Source organism: Triplophysa rosa, linkage group LG16 (assembly GCF_024868665.1).
Source record: "Triplophysa rosa linkage group LG16, Trosa_1v2, whole genome shotgun sequence".
Lineage (NCBI taxonomy): Eukaryota > Metazoa > Chordata > Actinopteri > Cypriniformes > Nemacheilidae > Triplophysa > Triplophysa rosa.
The window spans coordinates 15129154-15154313 of NC_079905.1; the positions used below are offsets into that span (position 1 = coordinate 15129154).

Sequence of the window (25160 nt, forward strand, 5' to 3'; positions counted from 1 at the left end):
ACACACACACACACACACGCATGCACAAATAAGCTTTAAAGAAGCTTTAAAGAAAGGTCAGCACCTTGTTTCCCTCACCCCTGACCGTGACCATAAATGCCCACCCACGCACTAAAAAAGCACAACCAACCCCTTCAGCTCTGTTCCAACACAATTATTTTTACATTTATTCATTTCACAGATGTTTTTAATCCAAAGCACCTTGCAAATTAGGAAACATTAACATCTTATTAACTCTATTAAATAGATACTTGCATTTATTTCTTACCCTATTGTCATTACTGGAGACGACTGGAGATTTTTGGAAAAAATATGCAGGCTGCTCTTTTCTATATAATGATTGTGAATAGGATTGTTCTTCATAAAATGTGCCATTAAGGTACCATATTTGTCATTTATAGAGTTTGGCAACATCAGCAGCTTACATTTTCTGCCTAACATCTTTTATTATGTTCCACAGAAGAAAGTCGTACAGGTTTGTAATCTTTTTTGGTGAACTGTTCCTTTAAGAAACCACTTCATTTGTGTAATAGTCTCATACAGCTATTGCATATGTATTGTTATGCTGCATCTCTTTATAAATAATAAATAGGATAACAGTCAAATAATAATACTGTAATAATAATAATAAAACACAATATGTGACCCTGTCTGTGAAATCCAGGGTAAAGTCTCATAATCATATTTTGGGATAATGAGCATCAAAGTTCGATTTCAACCATTGATTTCACTATGATTTCAATCTTTGGCCTGGTCAATATTAAAGACATCAAGATTATATTTTCACAGAATGTTTTTGATATTATGTTGGATGATTTTATGTAGAAAGCCAAAAATCACTAAAATGACTTTAGCTGGGTTTTCAGACTTGGTCGCATGTGTGCTAACTGTCACACAGTGCCCCCATAAAGTACATTTAAGTCTAAAATTATGTTATATTGTATAATTTAAAACCAAAGATAAGATTCCTTGTGCAATCTTTCTCTAAAATAAATGACACTTTTGTGTTGCCAGGTCCAGGGTGCAGACACATTTCGGGGCCACAGTGCAGTATGTGAAACTACTGAGCTCTGTCTTACATCAATCTTGGAGGTCTTGGCAAAGGCACCGACTGGATGAACGTGGTCATAAAGGATGATGACGCCCACCATCACGCGCATGCAGAACAGCATGGTGTCTGTGTTTGTGAAACGGCACCTGTACTCCCTTCACACAGAAAATAATGTTGATAAATAAGCACTTTAGCAAAACGGAACGTCGACAATGTTCATTCTGTTATTGAGAGGACTTGAATTAGAGGAATTTACGGAGTCTCCAGCATGACACGGCACACGCAGGCCATAGTGCTCAGGCAGTCTGTGGTGTCTTCGATTGGCAAAGTCTTGTTCTGCAACATGCATGTGGATTAACACCATACTAATAACAGCCTCTAGGGGGCGACAATGTAACTATTCAACACCTTTTAACAGGCTGATCCATTGCAAGTTTATTCTTAACCCCTAAAGCCATTAAACAGGATTCAATAAGAATTTTACTTACCTCTGACACAAACTTAGTCGTGGCATTGCTCAGGGTTTTCAGCATGGGTGTGGCTTCGGCATAGAAGAGGGACATCCGATTGGCCATTTCGTTGTTCACTTCGTTTTCCGCCTCTAACTATAATGCAAACACATATCTTGTATTTGTGGTGCAGTGTATTAATGTAAATAAATGTGGCATTTATTTCTGCAGTTTTTTTATTTTACCTGCTGGTTGTTCAGCCGATTCCTACTGATGGTCCTCCTGTAGTAACTGAAGTCATTCTGTATGGCTGGATTTGTCATCTAGCAACGACAGAATTTAGAAGTGTTAAAAAGGATAGCCGAGACATCCGTTCTCAAGATGACACTTTTACAGACAGATCGGTCAATAGATTAAAAGTTGCTTGTTTCCTTTTTAAGACCATCACGGCTGACTTGAGAGCTACTTTAATATTTCAGCAGAAGTCACAGCACACTCATATGAAAGTTAAGATAAGTTTGTGTTTGAAGTCAGCTCACCTTAAGCTCATCAAAGCTGAGGGTGAAGTGCAGGATCTCTGCGAACTGTTTGGCCAGGGCCTGCTCTCTCTCCAGATGCTGCATGGGGGCGTACGGTGGGCTGGTCAGAGCCTCCAGGAGACTGCGCAGAGCATTCTCTGAAAGAAGATATTACATCCGGATTTGAATGCAGTCGTTTTTCCTGAATAAGGTTATCTTTTGTTTTAACGCTCTCGGATTCATTCTTATTGCCATCATCATTCTTAGAGCCTTCCAAAAATATTTCATCATCTGCTATTTAACCCAACACCTTTGCCCTCGCAGGGAATAGTTTACCCAAAATTGTGTCATTATTTCATCACTGTAGTTCCAAGCCTGCTGTTTTTATACAGACCGAAGCTGACAGTGCTTCAAAGTGCACATGTTTTATTCTGTTTTGTGGGAATCAAACCCACGATCATGGTTTTGCTAGCATTATTTGCTATCAACTGATGCTACAGGAACACAGACAAAGTAAAATAATGACGTACAGTACATTTCAAATGGTTTCTCATGCAAAGCGGTCAACAAAATTGAATGGCAATTCGTAACTCGTGATTAAATGATGTTGATAATCCGTATACATGTTTCCTTTTTGGTATGATCTGCCTTTGACGTTAGCTTTCATGGCAAGCTTCATTGTTGCTTCTTTCTAATAATCATACATTTTTGTACAAGTTACTTTGTATGAATTCATGCGAAATAGCCACTTCGTAAAACAGTTACGAACTCCCATGAGACCAGACTGAATATATTTCGATTTTTTTCAAGACTTTGAATGTACTGCAGTTATAAGATAACTACTGTATAGTTTTGCTGTTAGTTTTATTATTATTTTCAATTATTTTTTATTTTTTTATTTATAGTTTTTATGTTATTGTAGATAATGTTTTAGCAATTTTGCTATATGGTTTTGTCATTTTAGTATTTTTTGTTTGTTTGTTTATTTTTATGTTGCTATATAAGATTAATGTGTTTTATTTTAATATTGTTTTGTTTTCGTTTATTATTATAATAATAATTTAGAGCCTTAAATAAACTTAAATAATATATGTTAAATTTAGAGAAATTAACTGTTGGATGTTTTTATATGTCCCACTGAAATAAAATCAGTTAAATGATTTAATGTTTTTTCTGTTTATTTTTGTGAATTTACTAAGCCACTGTATTATTTTTAGAGTCAGGTTCAAATAAGTATTTATAAGTATAATTAAATACGTATTTAATTAACTAATTATATTTTTAATATACACTTAATACTTGTGATGAATTCTAATAGAAATATTTAATTTACTCAGAATTACTTAATTTTTTTACTTAAATTTACACAATTTAAACAGTATATTTAATTGATTTCTCAGCTTGATTTTTAGACATTTTTTTAGCGTAAATTGTTTCACGTAAAATCGCTGTTAAACTTTTTAGAGTGCTTTTCACTCTAAAAAGCATTTCAATTTCGATTCGTTTTTCCAATAATTTTTAGGCCAATACCCTTGATTTCAATAAACAGAAAGCTTAGTTTTAATTTGAATAAACTAAAATACCCTTGATCAGCACACAAGTTAGAACATACATGTGTGAGTAATCCATCTGCATATAATGTATCAATAATGTGCTGCTGCGATTTGTGTATGTATCTCCATAGTTACCAGGAAAACAATTACTATCCTATCCACCTCCAACACCTCCCTTTTGTATTTTTGTAATTGCTGCAATTTATCGTGGGAACCTGTGATCCCATCAGTGTTGCCTGGATACGGAAAAATGTTGGGAACCGCAGTGCTTTCAAGTGTTAATGACCCTCAAATGCAGTGTTTGCATGTTCTAGGGTGTGCTGGTATATAATGCATATAGTATTGGAAATGCCAGTAATATTATTAAAGGGATACTCCACCCAAATATGAAAATTCTGTCAGCATTTACTCACCCTCTTGTCATTTCAACCCAGTACGACTTTCTTTCTTCTGCACAACACAAACGAAGATATTTTGGAGAATGTTGTTAACTGGCACCCATTCACTTGCATTGGTTTTGTGTCCATACAATAGATACAATAGAAGTGAATGCGTGCCAGTGCTGATCGGTTACCAACTTCCTTTAAAATATCTTCTTCTGTGTTCTGCAGAAGAAAGAAAGTCAGACAGGTTTGGAATGACAAGAGGGTGAGTAAATGATGACAGAATTTGTATTTTTGGGTGAAAAAGGCTGCTGGTGTGAAGCTCTCAGCATTTGTGACTAGAAGACATCCAGCCACCTCATCAGACCTGAGCCGTCTCTGAATGTCATTAGTATGCCTAAACGTGTCTCCAGAGGAGATATCCTTCCCTCTCATGAAATATGCAGAAGCACTACTATAAATAAAGGGGCTGATATGTTTTATCTGGGGACCTGCCGAGAAACCCGACTGGCAGCCAGACGTTCTGATATGCGGATACCGGGATGTGTTGAAGAGGGCGGGTCTTTATTTCTCATGAGTCACTGCGATGCCACAGTGCAGCAGTGAAAGTTTATCTCCGTGTTATCTGTCTGGTCGTAGATCTGCGGTTCTTACGAATCAGCACTGCCAACCGATCGACTAAACTGAGAGTACTAAGTTGTCAGCTTGCATGGGAGGCAGAAAGCTCTGCATCTATGCGCAACTGCCACGGTTGCCATGACAACCGTGTACGAGGTCAGCTGCATAGGAGGAGAAGCTGGACGCCTGCGTGCTTCTCCGCCGCTCTGCGGCCAGTGCGTTTTGTAAATACAGAAGGTGTGAATGGAAAAAGATGGCCGCCCACTTACCTAGCCTGAGAGAAAATTCATAGAATCTCTTCAGTTTGGCCACCAGGGGGCAGACTGCGTTCCAGGCTTTCTCCTGCAGCTGGAGGTCATTGGGGTTCTGAATAGCCTGAAGAGAAGGACATAGGAGAATATTTTAAAGTGATAGGCTTCAGATACGGAACTAGCATGAGCCATTATTATTAGTGTTTATTATATTTAAAGTGCCATAGACATCAATCCAGGCCATATTTAAAGGCATAGTGCACCCAAAAATAAAAAAATCTTTCATTTATTCACCCTCATATTGTTCAAAACCTGCCTATGACTCTTTCTTCTGTGTAACACAAAAGAGGATATTTTGAGAATTGTTTAAGTGGTTTTGTGTCAATGGAAGGCAGTGTTACCAACATTCTTCAAAATATCTTCTTTCGTGTTGTGCAGAAGAAAGAAACTCATACAGGTTTGGAATGACATGAGGATGTGGAAACGATGAAAGAATTTAAATTTTAAGTTGAACTATCCCTTTAATAACCAGAATAGCATAAATACAAGTGGGTGGGTTCATCTGATTCACATCAGTAGGCAGTTACATAGCAACACCCTGGCAACCACCTCAGCATCGTGGCGTCAAGCCTTACCTCTCTTATTTCCTGTCCTGCTCCATTATAAGACTGCAACTCTGCCAGTATGCCATGAGCCTCCTCCAGCACGGCACTAACCTGGTTCCACACAGCCGTCTCTGCCTCTGTGGGCTGGGCATCTGCGGGTTGAAATCAGATTTTGGGGTGATCATGCGGAGTGTGCACAAGACATCACAAGACACACAAGACAAGATCATATACTGACCTCTTTTAACTCCTTGGCCCACCACATTTATCTATCACCTCTGTCACACACATGCTGATGTCATGTCCTGTTCTACCGATTTGGTTTATTTAGATTTGTTGTTTAGTCCAATGCAGTAATTTAAAACTGGATGAATAATTGAAATAAAGAAGCTTTAGGACTTTGTGGTGTGAGTTAAATTGGTGGTTAATATTGGATTATCGTTTTTTTGGCACCCAGAGGGAAAAAGCTCTTTCCCTGAAAGATGGAAACCATAAATCCACAGGGATTAATCTGGTATTAAAGATGTTATTGTGGGTCTGAAGTGCAGGATTTAGGTTGTGTCGGCGTGTGTCTGGATTTGTCGGGGTTGATATTAACAGATCTGTTGGAAAATGCTGATGAAAGGCTAAATCGTGGGAAACTGATTAAATGGATTCATACGGAGTTGCTGGCTAGGTTAGGATATGTTTAAAGTGTAGCGTCAGCTTTCAACACGGCATGCAGGACAGCTAAGTCACATGAATTTTCAACATACAGTAAGTTTTATAGAAGTTTTGGGTGACTTCATTTAATCTACTTTCACTTTTCTGTTTATTTGGCTTTTGTGGCTAAATTTGACGTTTTAGCTAACGCTATGCGGTACTAAAACCGCAGCAGGAGGCATTTTGGGTAATGCAGTCATTCAAGGTCTAATGTGGATCAGATTTCCTTAGTCTCCCAAAGTCTCTCTCTGTATGATAAGTGATCCTCCGACAGAGGATGTCTCTCTGTCTGATTTATAACACACTGACTCCCTTATGCCTCACAGATGAAGGGGCTGTAGATGGAGGCAATAACCCCTATCAGAGGACCATAATGCATTTCCCTGTATTGAACGCTCTGTACATCCGTCTCTGCTCGTGTGTTTGTTTGAGTGAATATGTAGATGCTTGTGACTGATGGTGGTGGTGCAGTCAGCTGAGTAAACACACATCAGTATTTACGCCTCTTGCAAACAAACAACAAACTACATTTTAGTGCAATCACTAGGATCTTCAAAGCTGTGTTACTTCAAGGGGCTGTTTGTGTTGTTCTGTGATCTTCAAACAACCTTTCTGATGAAAAACTTTTTTTTGTGGTAAATTGGTGGTAATAGAAATGTGAGAAATGCTACAGTAATGATGAAAGTGTACCTGTAGGGCTGGTAGTCAATCTCATGAAGATTCATTTTGTTTGATTACGAAGTGTTGGTTAGTAAAGTGTTTAATGGTTACTAAATGACTACAAAACCACTACATTCAGTGACATTTTCTCAGATATTGCAAAAGTTGCAACCAATAATTGTCAAAGTATTGTTTTGAATGAAGCATTGAATCATTTACTCAATAATATTGTTCAAAATACAGATTTGTAGATTTTTGTTTGTTCGGCTTTAAAAAACATTAATATTAACATGACGATTAATAATGCATTTATTATTATTATTATTATTAATAAATTATTTACTATTATTGTTAAATAATGACTACAGAAATACTAAACTCTGCTTACAAAAATGTTTTTTTGAATAGAAAAAAAATATTTTAAATAGAAAATGTCAATGTCAAAAAAATACACAACATTTACATACAGTAAATTAAAATTTATATTGTAACTTTTAAATATTGGTATTATGTATTATTTATATTAGCAATATACATTTATTTATAATGTATGCTTTGTAATTTATACAAATGTATACATTTCCTTTCCTACTTTCATGCAATATGTGTGCTAAATTGAAAACTTTCAATGTAAATAAAGCCAACTTTTTATAAAAATTCACATCCAATTTTTGTTCACAATGTACATGTATACATACAATTAACCTGATCTTGGAACGTGTTTTTAAAATATTCAGTTTCTGTCCCATGTATTGTCTTGTATTTGAGAATAATAATTTTTTTGGAACGGCATTAAAATGACACACATCTTTTTTCAGAAGTGAGAAAAAATAATCAAGAGCTGTGTAACAGAGGTGACCATTGTTTCACTGTCACAAATTTATATGAAACTGTCCAGATGAACAGAGGGGCTGTTGTCCACTTTTTACCTAATATTTTTTAAATACTTTAAATGAGAGATTATGACAAGTTTGTGCCACAGTGTTTTGAGATCACATCCAATTTAAATAACATTATTTGTTCTGCCTTAACTTTTGTTCCATCATTAACTGTCTGCCTTAGTTATTCTAGAAACTGGACAACGACCGCTCTAAGACTTCAGGGCGCTCACACTTGACAGAGTTTTAATAACCCCATAAAGCAGGAGAGGTTAGCATGTGTCTGTTTGAGATGTCACAAACAGACAGATTACTCATAAAGGAGAGAAGTGCTTAGGTAGGTTAAAAGGGAACACAACATCAGAGAACAAGGAAATTGAGGCTCCCCTTTCACAAGGCAGCTTCCATTCCCACTTCCTTAAATCCTTCAGACTGGTTAATAATGCATACACACACGCACGCACGCACGCACGCACACAAACGCACACTCAGACACAAAAGGATATACAGGAACAGATTACGGAGCCGACACACTTTACAAATCTGCAAAGTGTTGCACGGAAAATAGGCGATAATGACAGTGATTCATTTTGCTTGTTTTCCATCCCACTCTCAACTGCTAAAAAAGCTTGGCATTCATAAAATGGCCTTTAGCCTCGAGGAGCGCAGCGTACCTGGAGAAGCATGCAAAAAAGTCACGTCACAAATTGAATTCACCAAAAAAAGCACTGAATGCCAGGCATTGGTGCACAAACAGAGGGATGGCTGGGGAACAGGAAGTGAAAAATGAAGAGGGCAGTGGTTAAAGAGGAACCATGATTAAAAGGGAAAGAAAACAAAACTCAAAACATAAGAAGCTGATGATCTCACGTTCAAAGTCAAGGAAAACTATTTGGCCATGCTCAAGATCGTTGCAAGCCAGCACTTTCAGGAGATTTCCCATGATCCCCCTGGAAGAGAGAGAAGGGAGAGGCACGTGGGTCATGGGAGGTGAGGCACTTGTGTCTCTGGTGTCGGGTGTGTGTTTATGTGAATGTGTGTGGATTCTGGGGGATGTACAGGTTGGGCGTAGGGATTGGATCTTGCTCGGGCCAGGAGAGGGGCTGGATCGGGTGATGGTGGCATGGTCAGATGGATCACAATGTAAACGTGTTCTTTTCGCTCTCTCTAGAATACAATGCATGACATTCTGGTGATGTAGTGATGATCATAATCCTTCATAAAAGCAGCTACAATGAGAGAGCAAAAAAGAACAGTTTCTCCAAAAAACAAACAAACAAAACAAAAAAAAAACATAACCATTCTGTGCTAATGCCAGTCACCATCTACACAGAGGATGGGTTTGCACCTGCTGTCCGTACTCCAACCCTGACACGACATCCATCTCCAACAACACACACAAGCACACAGAAACACACACCTTACGCCAGTTAAACACTTACTTTCAAAATCCAGGAAAAAATGAGGACAGTTTTCTAAATCCTTGCCAAGGACCTTAATGAGGTTCCCCATGGCCAGCAAACCTGAACAAGGGAAACAAATACATACAGTACAAAACAATACAACCTATCGTTCATGATCAGAAATACTTTGAGATTATTGTGGTGTATATGAGGGAGTTGGCACTGTGGGGTTTTTCCCAAAGGGTATTAAACAAATTAAACAAAATAATAATGTTTTTTCTATTGTTACCTTGTACTCAATGCTGTAAATGAGTTTGCGTTATCTTGGCAGTCTCTGGATCTATAAATGTGACTTTAGAAATGCTAATGAGATGTTACAGTGCTTTTTATCCGTCTTATTGTTTTCTCTTGCTTGTTGCAATGCAGCACTTGTGTATACATTATGCGGTGAAAAGAGACAGAATGGCTTTCACTTACTAGTATTATACGTTTTATGTAACACAGAGAGCTCACGCTAACTCTAAAAACACATAAAAAATATTAAAACACATGTCCTATCCAGACATAATCAAGTTGTCTGTACTAAAAGTGTAAATGCTGTGCTATTATAGCTAAACTGAAAATATTTCATGTTTGAAAGACAGTTATAAGGTGCAGGATTATGGACCAATGGTTTTTGTTGTGGGCGGGGCAAACCGATATACTGTAACGTGACAGATATACTGTACAATAAACCAACCAACTAAATGTCATGGTGCTTACAGAGTGCCGCAGGGATGATGTGCTTTTGTATGCAAAACACCAAACGCAAGTTAGCATTTCTGGTTCCATTGCCCCAAAGTTCATGTTTTTTTGAATGGGTTTTTGCTTAACTGCCTTAAATAAGCTCTAAATATTTTCATGCTTTATTTTACAATATAAAACACAACACTAATAATCCGCTTGATGTTTGTTTAAAGCTTCACCATGACTTAAAAACGGGGGTTGCCAACAAGTAGCAAAATGCCACGAGAGAGATTGCCAGGGACGTTAAACGTCATCACATATTAAAATCTCACATATAACGCAATACGGGTACAAATCTCAAAAATGTGGATGAAGATTCATTCACAGAGTAGTTACTTATCGGTTTGTTTTAAAGCCCCAGTGAAATCAAAATGAAAGTTTTCTTTCCTTTTATTAAAAATTAGTGAGCCTTAAGGACATCAATAAACTGATATGCTCCTACGCGCTGACGAAATTCTCATTTAGAAGATATAACCTCTCAAAACTGACTTTCAACAGACTCTCAAAAGACTTTCAACAGGGATATGTTAGCTTTTTACTTCTGGCGATTGTATTTAGGCTTAAAAAAAGAATCATAAACCGTTGTCAATCACAGAGGCCATTGTTTTGTGATCTTTTAAGTCAATGGGAAAAAAACATTGGTTTTTGATCGAGGGAACGCTATCTTGGTTGGCCTACAAAATACGTTATCCTTGCGGCACTCTATCATAATGGCAGCTGGCTAGTAAAAACCGACAATGAGTCAAGCATGAAAAAGATCACATTGCTCAATTCAGTTTCTGTCAACAATGTAAAGCTAATGGAACGGATTGTCCTAGTAATATTCTCTTCGTAGGACAGTAATATCAAACAAAATGGTATTCAGACACAGATAAACGTTGGTGGGGATTAACATGACTCCAAACAATTAGGGAAATTCTGAGAAGCTAATCTGTCATTTTCAGTTACTATTCCATGCATCTAACACACAGAGCAAAGATGGCTCCTCTCCGTTGATCGCTTTAAGAGGCACTACATCCCTCCTCTGCCTGTCTCCTGGCAACCACTACTAGAATCCTGTTTCCATGGGTGGACCACATTGCCTCTCGCTCTCTTACTCTCTCTCTATATCAGAGGCTTTCAACCAATCTATCTATCTATCTATCTATATCTATCTATCTATCTATCTATCTATCTATCTATCTATCTATCTATCTATCTATCTATCTATCTATCTATCTATCTATCTATCTATCTATCTATCTATCTATCTATCTATCTATCTATCTACCACAACCTGTTAATAAACCAAAAACCAATAAACCGTTCTGTTGCTGTTGCTGTCAACTCAACATAAAGGTTGATCGTCTCCCATTACTTACCAGCCTACAAAAGGTCGCCTTTCTTCCAACTTCCCTTTGATTCTCACTGCTAGTCCTTGTAGTTTTTCGCTCTTCTCTCAGTATATCTATTATATTTGAATAAACTCTCCAATATCTCTGGCACCCAGGCGCATGCAGTCCGTCTGAACGCGATTAGTGCCGTGAAGCCCCACAGGAACTGTGTCAGCCTCACCAGCGATCCTCTCTGCAGCTCTGCGTTCAACATCTCGCTTTCACACTTCTCTTTTCTGACTGCTATTTAAAGGCACTGCTTATATTCAATGGGCTTGGTGAAACCATTTCTCGGAGGTGTCACTGTGTGTGTGTCTGTGTGTGTACGCTTGGTTTTGTTGGGGTGAGTAGGTTAGACTACTAGTGCGGTGGTTTAACCACGGCTTTAACATGTTTCCTGTGTATGAAACATCCATTCTGCTGAATTTAAAATAAAAGAAAAAAGTCAAAAACATCCCTAATCTGTTGTTCCTATTTTGTGGGTTGAAAATAGCATTCTGATGATAAACTGCTTTATTTCAGACTACACTAAAAACATTCAATTGTACCTACTTTGTACATCTAAATGTTACATTGAGAACACAGTCCCAGTGTGCTTGAGGACTGAAAAACTCAACTTGATGTTATAAGGAAATGACGCTCGTGATGGGCCGACTAAAAATTAACCTTCATCTCAACCGTCTGAAGCAGAAACTAAAGCAATAACTTGTGCTTACGCTGCAACCCAGACCAGAAATGCATATATATTTTTTATGTGGCATCCAGGATGTTGCATAACTTAAACACTAAAGCTTTTGTCTCAAATATCTGTTTGAGGTGAGTGGGAGATGCTATCAAACAGGCAGTGCTGCAACGCAAGAAAAAAAGATCTATAAATGCTTCCACAAGGCATCTGTTGGTACAGCACAAGCTATTTTTGATTAGACTTGTGACTCTGCTGTTTGTGTTGAATGTGATGAGAAAATCTGCTGCATTGCAAAGCGACAGAATCCAGTGATTTTAGACGACCTGTGCTTGGCTTGATGTTTTGCCTGCTTGTTGTTCTTTTTTGATCATCTTTTTCTCACACATGGTGCCATTTGGCTATTGCAATTGTTGATTTGTTTTGGTCTGTACCTTTGCTTGCGTTTGTCTCAGGGAGCAATTCACTGCATCAAATGAGAGCCTGTTGGTTTCTCCTGTAGTGTCACAGCATCGGCCTCCGGTGTCTGAAAGAAAGCACAGGAAATAAAGACAGGGTTAGACTGGCTGAAAGGGCTGAGAATGAGAGTGATGGAGATACAAAAGAGCGAGAGAGAAACATGGGGGAAATGAAAAACAAATGTATGACATATATGACTTCCTTATACTATGCGTTTGGAGTAGACACATTATTTTGGCACTTATAGTTTTTGTCACTTATTGTCTATAGTTTTGTCACTTATTGCCAGGCAATAAATGGGCAGTTGGCCTGATAAATAAATACCATTTTACAGTAATGATAGGTTAACGTGAATCACCATTAAAAATATTACAATTACAAATTACTAACAAAAAACAAAAACAAAACGAAAAGTTTAAAACTTTTAATGAATTTTGTCATTAAAATGAAGTTGCAATGAAAAATTGATTGTGACTAAAATTCTACATATAGAGCCACGGACAAAATTAAGATACCATTCCAAATTTTCATTTCAAATCAGCATTTCTAGATGCATTGTGTTCAGTCCGGTGTCTGTTGGATTTCAACAAAATCAAACCTCAGGAGTGAGATAAAGTCATCCAACAGCAATGTGAAAAACTGACAGCATGACAAGACGCATGAAAACTGTGATAAAATCTAGGTTATCACATAAAAAATAAGTTTTGAACTTTCCCTAAATACATGTATAAATATTACCCTTGTATTGCTTACAAGTGAAAAGGAACTTGTTTTCTTTGTAGTATTTGAGGTCTGAAAAAATACAGAGGATCTTTTCTGTTATTTTGACCTGTTTCTCCAGTTTTCATATTCTGCAAATAAGTGCAAATAGAAACGATATTTTTATTTGAAATGTGGTGGAAATATTGCTACTAGTTCACAGAATAACAAAAATGATCGTTTTACCTTAAAAAATACCTATAAATAGTACGTTTTAAAATAAAAAAACATTTTGAATTGGTTTCTTATTTTTTATGAGGCTCTGTATAAATATATAAAAACATATCAAATATTTTATATCTATATAGAATATATAAGCAAAACATAATTTCTTATATTTTTCTCTCAAATGTCATGGTTATATACAGTATGATATGGACATTTTGTGTACGATTCAACCACTGAATTTGGAATTATGATAATCAAAATCAAATTTTGTACAGAACTTTTATTATGATTTTGAATTTCAAATTGTGTTTTGGGTCTTTTCTCTTATCCATTCATCATGTCTAGGAGGAATTTTGTGTAATTGATACCCCCCTTTGTAAATTCCATTAGTTAAATTGCAGTGGGTTACTGAATGCTTGTCATCACCTATCTCACAATTAAACTGAGATGCCAAAATATACCAGTATTCTATAGACCACTTTGGAAGACGTAAACAACGCTGGCCCAGAAGAAAATCCTGTTTCAGTGTTTTAACACTACACAAACGTTTGAACAAAATACAACAGAACGTTTATAACCGAATCAAAATTTTAAACGAATACCTTTAACATTTAAATACTGTATATATGTGAGATTAAAACAAAACGGGTTTACATCCTGCAAAGTGGTCTATACTACTATTCCACATTGTAAATGGAACAGTTTTTGAATTTGAACAACCAACACTAATTGACCATTTTAGATTCTTGAGGTCACACGCACAACCCAGTCTGTCAGCCAGTCAAGTGATTAACCTCTGGGGAGAGATTGTTGTGACATGTTTATTCACAGGTCACAATTTGCTTCATTTCCTGAGTGGCACGACCACCAATCTATCATCACATCCAGAGACAGTGTGTACAGGACACTCCCCAGTACAACACTTCAGATAAGACCAGGTTAGTCGAATGCATTATGCGGCAATGTCCCTCATAAATCTAAAGAGAGCGTGCGGTGCACAAAAAATATGCTCACGGCTGTTGCTTTATGACTGATTTGAACCTACTTCATCAAAACTACATCTCTTGTGGCATTGTGTGACCAGTGCTATTCACACATGTACAATATTTACTCCGGAAAACTATATTTGGTCATTTATGCATCTGCGACAGTAAGTCATTTATCATATACAGTATAATTTTTCATATTGTGCATGCAGTGTTTTGTTGTCATCCAGCGCATGTGTTGTTGAAATCATTGTAGTGTTAGAGGACATCAGACATCATGACTGTGCTGAGAACGGGGTCATTCAGGGTCACCTGGGACTTTGGTACCATATCTAGTGCATAGATCAATCTGTCCACCTCCCAGAAGAAAAGGAGAGATTAAATGTCACAGGATGAAATCTGGAACCATTTGTACCATGTAGGTCTCTCTGATGTTCATGTCACGGTAAACAAAGCAAGGTCAAGCATTCAGTTGTGACCTTTGACCTCTGGCATTGACGTCCTAACAATGTTGCTGTAGGTCACGGTCACGTCAAAATGACTTCATCCAAAAGACATGCATTGTTATGAAGATCTCTCTCAGAATTGGAACAGGTTTTCTCAGACCATTAGATGGACCTTAATGTTTTAACAAAGAGATACTAATACTTTGCCAAATATTGTACTCTTATTCTGCTCGTTTTCAGAGAGACTTTTTCTGCAATTTTTTGTCAAAAGTGGGATGAGTTTTGACCTATTTGTACATCCATTACACTGATGGAGCCGGAGTAGTAAACAGAGAATAGATTCTAAGTTTGTGAAAGTACTGTTTACTGAAAAACTTCAGATGTAGGCTACAGCACAAGAAAAAAGAGAGGGAATAACAGCACAGGCAGTGTGTGTGTTACAGTATATACTATATGCTTTTACTACACCCCAGACTAGAGTAAAAGCCTCAAACCAAGTTACACATTATTAATCTTGAATGAGCCGCCTCTTTGAGTTGTGGTCCATATTTTATTTATCATTTTTATTTATATGGTTACTTTATGCTACAGCGGCGCACATGATTCCACAGGCTTTTATCAAAATACTTTCACAATATAGTTAAAATGCACACAAGCCGCAAGGCATGATCCTAAAAAAGCGTGTTATTTGACTATTATTATTTATTTTGTATAGTGTGTCTATGTGTGTGTCGATAATAAAAACAAAGTAGAAATTGGCAGATCAATTGTGATTCATCGATACTTATAATACTGATGCTGTATCAAGAGGATCACTCTGTATCTCAATCTGTTTGATGCATCTCAAAGAGTGGATGTTTACTTGGCAATAAACAAGAACGTGTATTGTAAGAAAAAATAAACTTTGTTACCAAACATAACATCTCATCTGAACAACAAATAGAATACTGAAAGAAGAAAATCACAGATGCGGTCATTTCAGTTCATTTAACTTCATTAAATTAATTTATAAAACGGTCAGTTCTGGTCCTTGATTCTGATTGGCTGAGCGGAGTTCTAAGCCGTTATAAAATACCCCAATATATAACGGCTGACCGCACCTCATAGCCTAAATATCATTTTATTTACTTTATTTTATGAAACCTTGCTAAGCATATGGAATAACCATTTTATAAAAGCAATAAGCCCCGCGAAGGAGTGAGTTACAGTGCATTTTATAACAGCTAAGGGCGTTGTGGCACGACGTGAAGCGAAGCCCCAAGAACCCACTGCTTCTTGGGGCTTATTGCTTTATTATGTCATTAATTAAACACCATTGGATATTCATTAATAGATTTTTGTAGCATTTGATAGAACTTGGAACTAGGGAAGCTGAAAAATGTTGATAATGTACTATATTTGTACTCAAAAGAAATATTTTGAGTTCAAAACAATTCACCAACTATCGACAGTCTTTGTGGTCCACATCGAGTTAAAAGCGTTTTTGTTTATTGAAATCAAATAAAACATTGGACTAAAAATGATTGTGAAAAAAATAAACTAACAAAAAACTGAAATGTTGCCTCAGAAATAAACTGAAATAAGTTTAAAGCACTACAACTATAATAATAAACAAAATTAAAATGAATTAATCTTATATAGCAACATAACAAAATCAATAATAAAATCAAACGACAAAAGCATATAACAATGTTGCTAAATATTTGACCTTAAATTTACCTTATTTTTTACATTAAATAAAATGAGTCAAATTATTTGCACTTTAGTCCTCTTTAAAGTGACAGTTCGCCTATTTTTTTTTATTTACTCGCCCTCATGTCATTCTAAACCTGTTTGACTTTCTTCAGAACACAACAGAAGATATTCTGAAGAATGTTGGTAACCAAACGACATTGACTCCCATTGTAAGGACACAAAACCACTGAAATCTGTTGAAATATCTGCTGTGTTCCACAGAATAAAGAGTCACATACTGTAAATCACTATAACCTTTTATCTCCAGAAATAACAGAACGTATAGAAATCTGATAAACCGTCTGTCTAATGTCCATTGGATTGAAAAGCAAATTAGTGACCCTCCTTCTATTTAATGGTCAGATGTTTGTTCTGTTCCTCTCACGAAGAGAAGATCTTTCCAGCTGTAAATGGTCTTCTTCTTTTACACTTTGCCCTTCCAGAGACGTCCACCTTCCTAATAGGCATCATTATAGCAGATATAGTTTGGAGATAGCATTAGCCTAGCATGGCAGGTCTATAAAGAGAAATTCGTATTGACGGTGAGTTCGCTTCTGGGCTTGATGGGAAGTGGCAGCGTCGACCAAATGGAAATCTGATAATACAGCTGACAGGGACGGTGATGCTCGACCCCTTGTCGCCTACACCAGTACTGAAGAACCACACAAGACATGCTAATGCAAGAACTGGGAAGAGGAAGAGGGGAGAGTGATACATGGAAGAGAACCCCTCCCCCACAGTCCATCCATCCGCCGAGCAGGAAGAAAAAAGGCTGGGACCGGAGAACTGCGCGCGGACTGATTGCAAATTAGCATTGTGTGCCTTTGCTCAAGGGCTAACAGGACACAAAAATCTTGATCGCCGAGATCCTCAAGTCGTTTTTCTCTTTTGATGGCTTGAATTTAATTAATCACCTAAATGAGCCTTTAGATTTTGGAGTTTTGTAATGAATTGCATTTTTAGAGGCTGATTAGGAAAGCATTATGTTCAACAATGACCGACATCAAACGAACAACTGGCATCAGACGAATGCATTTTGTGATTTCACTGTCTTGCTCAATTGTCCCATTAATACAACACAACTGCAATATCCCGATCCCTAATAACCAAATTCTACCCTCGGGCCCATTTTGATCTTGTTTTTAAAAATCAAAACATCCCCTGAGAACTGCTATTATGGTTTTAAGCAGCTGTTTTGTCAGCAGAAATTGAAAAGCATCATTAGGAGAATAAAATGACCCACAAACACTGGCACAAACCGCATGCGTTGTGGCTTTTTTGCCCTGTTCAGACTGATAAACAAAACATTCAAGTTGGTGCGATTGAGCCATTTTGGCAGCTCATCTAGAAACCAACGCTGCATTAAGGTCTACCTGCCAGCTTCTGTCTATCTCTCCCATTTCACTGTCTCCTGCTTTCTTACTCCCTGTGTGGAGCACACCTGCTCAAGGTCAAGGATCAAAATCAGATTCTAAATATAGCACTGGCCATCTAATTGAAAAAAACTATTCTACACATGTGACTAATGTCTTAGTTTAGTACCCGACCTCCTTAAAGGGACAGTTCACTCAAAAATGAAAATGCTGTCATCATTTGTGCACCCTCATGTCATTCCAAACCTGTATGAATTTCTTTCTTCTGCAGAACACAAAAGAAGATATTTTAAAGAATGTTGGTGACCAAACAACACTGACCTCCACTGACTTCCATTGTATGGACACAAAACCACCACCAAGACATTTCTCAAAATATATACACACAAGAAAGAGTCATATACTGATTCTAAACAACACTAGGGTGAAAAAACGATGACAGAATTGGTATTTTTGGATGAACTGTCTCATTAAGCTTCTTCTTGCTTATCAAAACGTTATGTGCTACGTCTGGGAGCACTTTCCCCTCTTCTCTCTGGTCTGATTATGTGGGGAAGATTGATAGACAGATAGCAGAAGATAAGAAACTCTACTTCAGGAATTAGCACCAGCATCACTTCCTCTGGGCCACTGGGCCACTCGGAGACCGTAAGCCAAACAAACGTCTCTATCTCTTAATACTGCGTATGCAAATTGAAAATAATAATACTTTTCATATGGCTGTGAGGGATCTGCTCTACAAAACATGGAAATTAAGTGACACGTGACGTAATACTGAAAGCCATTTGTCATTGTTTCACCTTGCGGTTTAAAAAAATCAGTCCATAACTCCAGTTATTTAAATGTGCTTTAGAGATCTTAATAAATCTAAGAAAATTGCATTTGTAAGAGGTTGCACAACACACTGAAACAAAACCTTACCCCTGCTGGTTAAATCTTGATAAATCCATTTTTGTCAGTTAAAGCAAGAAATCATTTGCCAGGGATGTAAGCAAAATACACTTGCTTCAAGTTATAAACCATAAAAGCATCAATCTAGTCATACACAATAACACTGCTCAAATAAATGTAAGTAAATTGTTTAGGAATGTTTGCATATTTTTGTCTGAAAAACAAGATAGAAATGTGCCTCTGTGCATACTGTCCATCAGTTCATTTTCTCAGTCTTTCACCACAGCACATCTTCATATTGTAGAGAGCTCTGCAAATAGGCGGTTATGCACTCATCATAAAGTGCAAAAGCTTGCAAATCTGCTTCTTTTAAACCTGTTCGTTTCATATGCAATGCTCTTTTAAACCGTGCATCAGGTCTGCAGCAACATTTAGTTTCTATACGCTATATAAAACATGAGTTATCTCATACAGCACATCAAGCAGTGGCTGGAAATCAAACTAGGGCCACAGGTCACAATGAACACTTCTCGTAACAGCTCTCTTTCAGTTCTGAACATAAACTCCTTTGTATGCATAATGGAGTTTATGTAGTCCAAGAGCAAATGGAGTTTCATTTGTTTGAAGGATTTGTGCCAAAATGGATTGAGATACTGATCTTGAGAATTGCAAAATCAATCATTATTGACCCTTCGCAAAACCCCGCCCCCCTTCATTACTGTTGCTAGAAAAGAATAACAGTCCATCAGTGTCTTAATCTTTATTTGTGTTAAATTCAACAAACACAGTACAGCTGTTGCTTTACGACTTCATTGCTGAAAACGTCTTTCCTTTAAAATGTCACTGCAAATGCTGCTCTCTGAAGGCTGAAGGTGCGCTCATCACATCGCAGGGACACATCTTGCCAGCATGCTCATCCTTGTAATATGTAAGTAATATATCAATAAGTAGTATATTACGCCTTAAAACACTACTCCCCAAACGCTTCCGTCTGTGATTGTTACATTAATGATTCCAACAATATCTTGACTCCTATCTGTATTAGTATAGTTGTGATGTGAACTCCGCTATTCTCCTTCATTTAGAATGATTTTTATAAGTTAGTACTTAGTTATCGTTTATCGTTATATTGTGAACGTTCATTAAAGCTGGGTATATATTTCTCTGTTTACCATTACAATAATGAAAAAGCGTTTTTTTCATATTAATCACCAAAGCTCTACTACGGCAGGTTTCTTGGACTGGTTTGTTTGTCGGACAAAATGGCGGTCACTCACGGGGGAACGTATGATTGGTCGGATCGCCTGAATTCTCTCCAGCTGATCAGTTCTGAACATCATTTACCAAATTTGCACTGCAATAACAGAATTGTAGCTATGAGCAGATAAAATATCTTTCATTCATATTAAAGAAAGTTTGATAAAGAGCCTGATCTCCGTCAGCGGGACACATTTTAAGCTTCCTTCATCAATATGCCACACCATCCATTAGCAAATTTTGTGATATTGTTCTTGTAAGCCATTTAAGTGTATGTGCAGTGAGACCAGATGGCATCAGACAAGTATAATAACTTATACAATAGCATTTTTTTTAAAACTGAGAATGTTAAAAAGCTTTAGATGGTGGTCTGCAGAGTAAATTAACACAATTCCAAACGCTTCTATAATCTTTCAACTTTGGATCTAAAAGGTTTTTCGACAGAGATTGTGCTGTAGACATTAAAGTATGAAAATTTAGTGAAATCTAGTGGTGAGGTTGCGAATTGGCGAAAAGGTTCACTCCACCTCATTTAGGGCTACTGAAGAAACAACATGGTGAATTCCAAGTAAGGGGACCCGCAGTGTATGTAGATAGAAGTAGCTCATTCTATGGTAATAAAAACTGAACACTTCATTATGCAAGGTCTTTATACACATCTGAACACAAAGTTGTGTATATTCTATTGTATTTCTGTCCATAGATCCTCCAAAAAATTACACATTGGACCTTTAACAATCCACTTTTTAATGAACTGAAAGGAGTGGCCAAGCCAATTGAGGCTATCAATTGCATTAGATTTGATTTCGGGTTGTTTAACATAAAGCCTTGAGGTTAACTCGGGTTTTAAAGTTAATCTATTAGGACTTTCATAAAGCATGTCAACGTGCCCATGGATATTAATGACACCAAAATCACAGAGCAAGTTCATTTCAATGACTGCAGGTAAAGCAAAAGCAATTTTATGCTGTTCTTCAAGACAATCGACCAATGTATGCAGCATTCCAGAGGAAAATGAAAGTTTTCCATTTACTGCAATTGGCAGTAGCTTTTTTAATGTTTTTCATGTTTGCTGCCTGTAATGTCACGGTTCAGATTAGTCACTGGTGAGGGGCCTTGAATTGCAGGATTTCTTATGACGCCGATCTGTCAGGACATCATTTAACATTAGTCACATGACATTTCTGTTTAAGGTAACCAACACAAAGTGGCGTTCATTCGAGATAATGCAGGTAGTGGACAAGCTGCAGCAATGTCAGCGGAAGTTCGTCTCAAGGTTAGCCAGGATGCTTTATTGACCCTCCAGGCCCACCTGATTCCCACGCTCTGTGACCTGTCCAGCTCCTGGCCACTTCACCCACCCCCCGAACCCCCACCCTGACCCGCTTACTGTACACCACATTTATAACACTTGTGTCGAAAGCTGTGGTCTGAATGTTTGCCATTCGCACACGCAGATTTTGACAATGAACAAACAGTTATTTTGCTTGCATATCAATTTTAGATAAAAGAAATCTGAAAACAACAAAGGATTGCACCGCGCAGGTCTGCTCTATAACAAGCATTCTTCTGGCTATATGTTGAGCCTAACAAAGAAACTGGTGTGAAGATAGCAAAGGAGAGGCTTGGAACGGAGACGAGGTGCAGACAGTCGCTGATGGAGAGGTACAGAGAAGCAAAGGATGAAACGCAGACAGGCATGTTTCCATGGGCGAACGGGAAAGATTTGAGGTGAGAAACTTGCATCATTGGCTGCAGCCAATCAGAGGCCTCCTAGAAAATGTTCGAAGGGAGTGTCCTAGCAACAGACAAGTAAATACATTTTCGGGCTCTGATTGATTATATATGAGGGAGAATCACATATTTGCAGTAAGGAGAGGTGCATGTGGTACCGACACACGTTACTTTATATTATCTTATCTCATTTTAAAATAAAATCATTCACATTTTTTTGTTTAAAAGGTGCCTATGATCTATACATCTATTCTTTCATTTGAATGGTTATTTATGCTCAATGTAACTAGGTTGTATATTTAACTTATAGTGAAATACAAGCTGTACCGTAAATCTCCTGTACACTTGATAACAATGTTTTTGCGCAGTTATTACCCACAATAACCCACCACTGCACATCATTTACCAGAAAATCACACGTTCTGTTGCAGCCCAAAGTCTTTCTTTTAACACGCTAGTGGTCTTACAACCGAACACATATCCATCTCTTTCTCCCCTCTTAGTAACCTCACACACAGAAGACAGGGAGGTACAGTAAACATGTATGACCTGATATTTAGGGGCTTCATTCATACATCCGCCTCTGACCCCTCTCAGTTGTGAAATATCTCTTCAATGTCCCCTCATGTATACGAGAGCGAGCGACGGTTGAAAAAGGATCGGTTCGTCTCTCCATTCAACCTTTCATTCATTTTTCTCTCTGTTTTAGCAAGATGAATGCACAAGCATTAAAACACAGTGCATCACATACGATGACATGCGGGCTACAGTAATAACCCCTGTGCGGTTCATCATTTACACCGAATGCCTCCACAAATGTCACATGGGAATAAAATGCCATTTCTTAAAGATAGCATCAAGCTATGTAACCCCAAATGGAAAATAGAGCCGATAAACCATGTATGTGCTTAAAAGGGTGGATAAACATAACACATTGTACCGGCCTTAGTTAATGTAAGAAGCTGTATATTGATTCGAGCTGTGTACTAATGCAAAAAAGGTGTTTGTATGCAACTGGGTAATGCAGACAGAGCGTGTGCGTGACTGTGTGTCAGTGTGTGTATTGGGTGCCATGTGCTGCAGTGAAAGAGGACGAGCCCCAGCTGACCGATCTCAGGGCTTGGAAACTAGAACATCACGCTCTCTTTCCTCCAATCCCTCTCTTTCATTCCCCTGCATCCGAGCGCAATAAAGACCGGCTGCGACGGATGCCGGCGCAGCATCACCTAGGCAATGCAGCCTGCTCGGCTGAACAGTATCTATTCAATCCAACGGCTGAACCGGAGAAAAGACATTGAACGAATGAAATAGTGTCAAAAACAGACAGGAATAGAGATGGATAGCAATCCGGCTTACCGGTTTGACGCGTTTCAGGCAGACCACAGCGTTCCAGCTCTTTCCGCAGGCGAAAGCAGGAGGATGAGAAAAGATGGAGGGAATAAAATAAAAGGATGAAAAAAGAGTAGGGGCTCTCTGGAGGATCTAAATAGTGAAAGAAAGGGGTGAGAAACGAGTCTTTTATCCCAGGGAGCTGAGTCTGTGGGTTTCCCTAAACGCACGGCTAGTGCCTGCTTAAACCACAACCTCACGCTGTGTGTGTGTGTCTCTCTCTCTCTCTCTCTCTCTCGCTTTATCTTTCTCTCCCCCTCCCTCTCTTTCTCGCTCGCTCTCGCGATCAGAGACCAAATGGTCTCTCTCACTGTCTCTCTGCTTTCAAGACAGCGTCTGCCTAGCAGCTGCTCATCTCTGAGAAATAGAACGCTCTGTTCCACGCGCTCTCTCTCGTTCTGTCTCTCCTCTATCTCTCTCGCTCGACATCCCACAAAGACCTCCGCTTGACTATCCCCTTCACACACCCTCCCCCTAACTCAACTGACATCTCTTTTGGGGGGTGGGTTGTGTGCGAGTATGTGAGGGAACAGTTTCCATGAGCTGTGTTTGTTTGTGTGCATAGGGGTGGGGGGTATGTGGTTCTTTTCCTTCGGGCTACAACAGCAGGTGTGTGTGTGTGTGTGTGTGTGTTTGTTTGTGACGGTGTGTGACATAGACGGAGCCCCTCCAAGAAGGGCCAAGGATGGTGGCGAGTCGCCGTGGCAATGGGGATGGTGAAATGAGCCGTGTCTAAGTGGCCTGTGGCACATGAGCCGAACAGCTATTGTTTGCCGTCGACTCAAGATTCAACCTGCCTGGCATGCAGCAAGCCCACGGTTTACCGGACCATGGAACATCAGTGATTCGCTCACCAATGTTGAAATTGATATGAAGATGCCTTGGATGTAAAATACAGTTTACATCCAAGTTAAGTAGGACAACGCAGTTGCAATAAATATGGTTAAATGGATGATCAAACACTGTTTGCTTTGAACATTGTAAGGCATCATACTTTTGCATATACAACATACATCTGTATATAAATTAGTTTTTATGTAAATGAAGCAGATGGCAACATTTATTTGACAATAATATTCTTTGCTTGTCAAGGGCAGTTTGATTTCCTGTGTTGATATAGGAAATAAAACTGGAACAGTTGTGACTTTGAAGGGTCATTTTTAACTATAGCCAAAAGCCTACAATGATATGCGACTTGCTATATTGATAGCAAAGTTCTTTTAGGGACGTCACCGCATTCGGCAGCCATGTTTGAAACGCTGCTATTTTAGTAATTCAAGACTAAAGTTCTATAAGCTTTAATGGGGAAAGACTGATGTCTTTACAATAACAATTGGCAACAATATTTACAACCAAATCTGTACATCAACTGTACCATAAATTCAGTTTCTTAAGCTTAAATTCTGCTATAAGAATGTCAGTTTCCAGTTTCGCATTTCGCAACACTCTGTACAAAGCCGCTCCCGCAAAGAATCATCAGTCTTTAGCATTTGATGATTGGCTCTTTTTATTGGAAGGCGGGACTTGTTTATTCTAAGCTCGCACACTGGAGTTTGAAATGTGTGAGCACTTTAAATTTTAATGAATTTTGATTGGCTGTTGATGTTTTATCAGTCATCAACTGGAAAAAATCACCCTAAAAGCGATCGCATCAAAATCGTTCCTCTGTATCGTTTTTATAGACTATAAAAAATACCTGCAAAAAAACTATAATATTCTGCCAGCTGAGGCGCCAAAAAAAGTTAAATGAATTTTTGTTGTAAACATTCTTGTAAACTGAAATGTATTTTGTTTTTCATGTTATTTTACACCCAACTTGCAAATCTCTAAACAATATCTCTTTTTTGACATTTTGAAAATACATGAACATTTTATAAATAATTTTTTATTGCGCTATTTTCATAAATTTAGGACAATTTCAAGCTGATTTAAAGGTATAGTTGACCCCAAAATGGAAATTCTGTCATAATTTACTTAATCTCAAAATTTTCCAAACCTGTATAAGTTTCTTTGTTCTGCTAAACACAAAGATGAAAGAAGATATTTGGAACA

General features: G+C 37.9%; 1 protein-coding gene across 3 annotated transcripts in view; it reads right to left on the bottom strand.

The window, feature by feature from the left end:
* Positions 1 to 23528, bottom strand: part of fam49al (family with sequence similarity 49 member A, like) — a 25749-nt gene extending 2221 nt beyond the window's left edge. The window contains exons 1-10 of one of the 3 annotated variants that reach the window (XM_057354665.1): positions 23076 to 23528; positions 12347 to 12438; positions 9111 to 9191; positions 5459 to 5580; positions 4842 to 4947; positions 2040 to 2176; positions 1746 to 1823; positions 1540 to 1656; positions 1308 to 1387; positions 1080 to 1206 (exon numbers count right to left, since the gene is read on the bottom strand). In XM_057354665.1, the coding sequence (XP_057210648.1) occupies positions 1080 to 1206; positions 1308 to 1387; positions 1540 to 1656; positions 1746 to 1823; positions 2040 to 2176; positions 4842 to 4947; positions 5459 to 5580; positions 9111 to 9180 (837 nt within the window). In that variant the 5' untranslated portion in view covers positions 9181 to 9191; positions 12347 to 12438; positions 23076 to 23528. Of the gene's footprint in view, positions 1 to 1079; positions 1207 to 1307; positions 1388 to 1539; positions 1657 to 1745; positions 1824 to 2039; positions 2177 to 4841; positions 4948 to 5458; positions 5581 to 8538; positions 8619 to 9110; positions 9192 to 11218; positions 11439 to 12346; positions 12439 to 23075 lie in introns of those variants that run through there. The other 2 variants (XM_057354664.1, XM_057354663.1) reach the window with 2 other exon arrangements.
* Positions 23529 to 25160: the final 1632 nt, after the last annotated feature.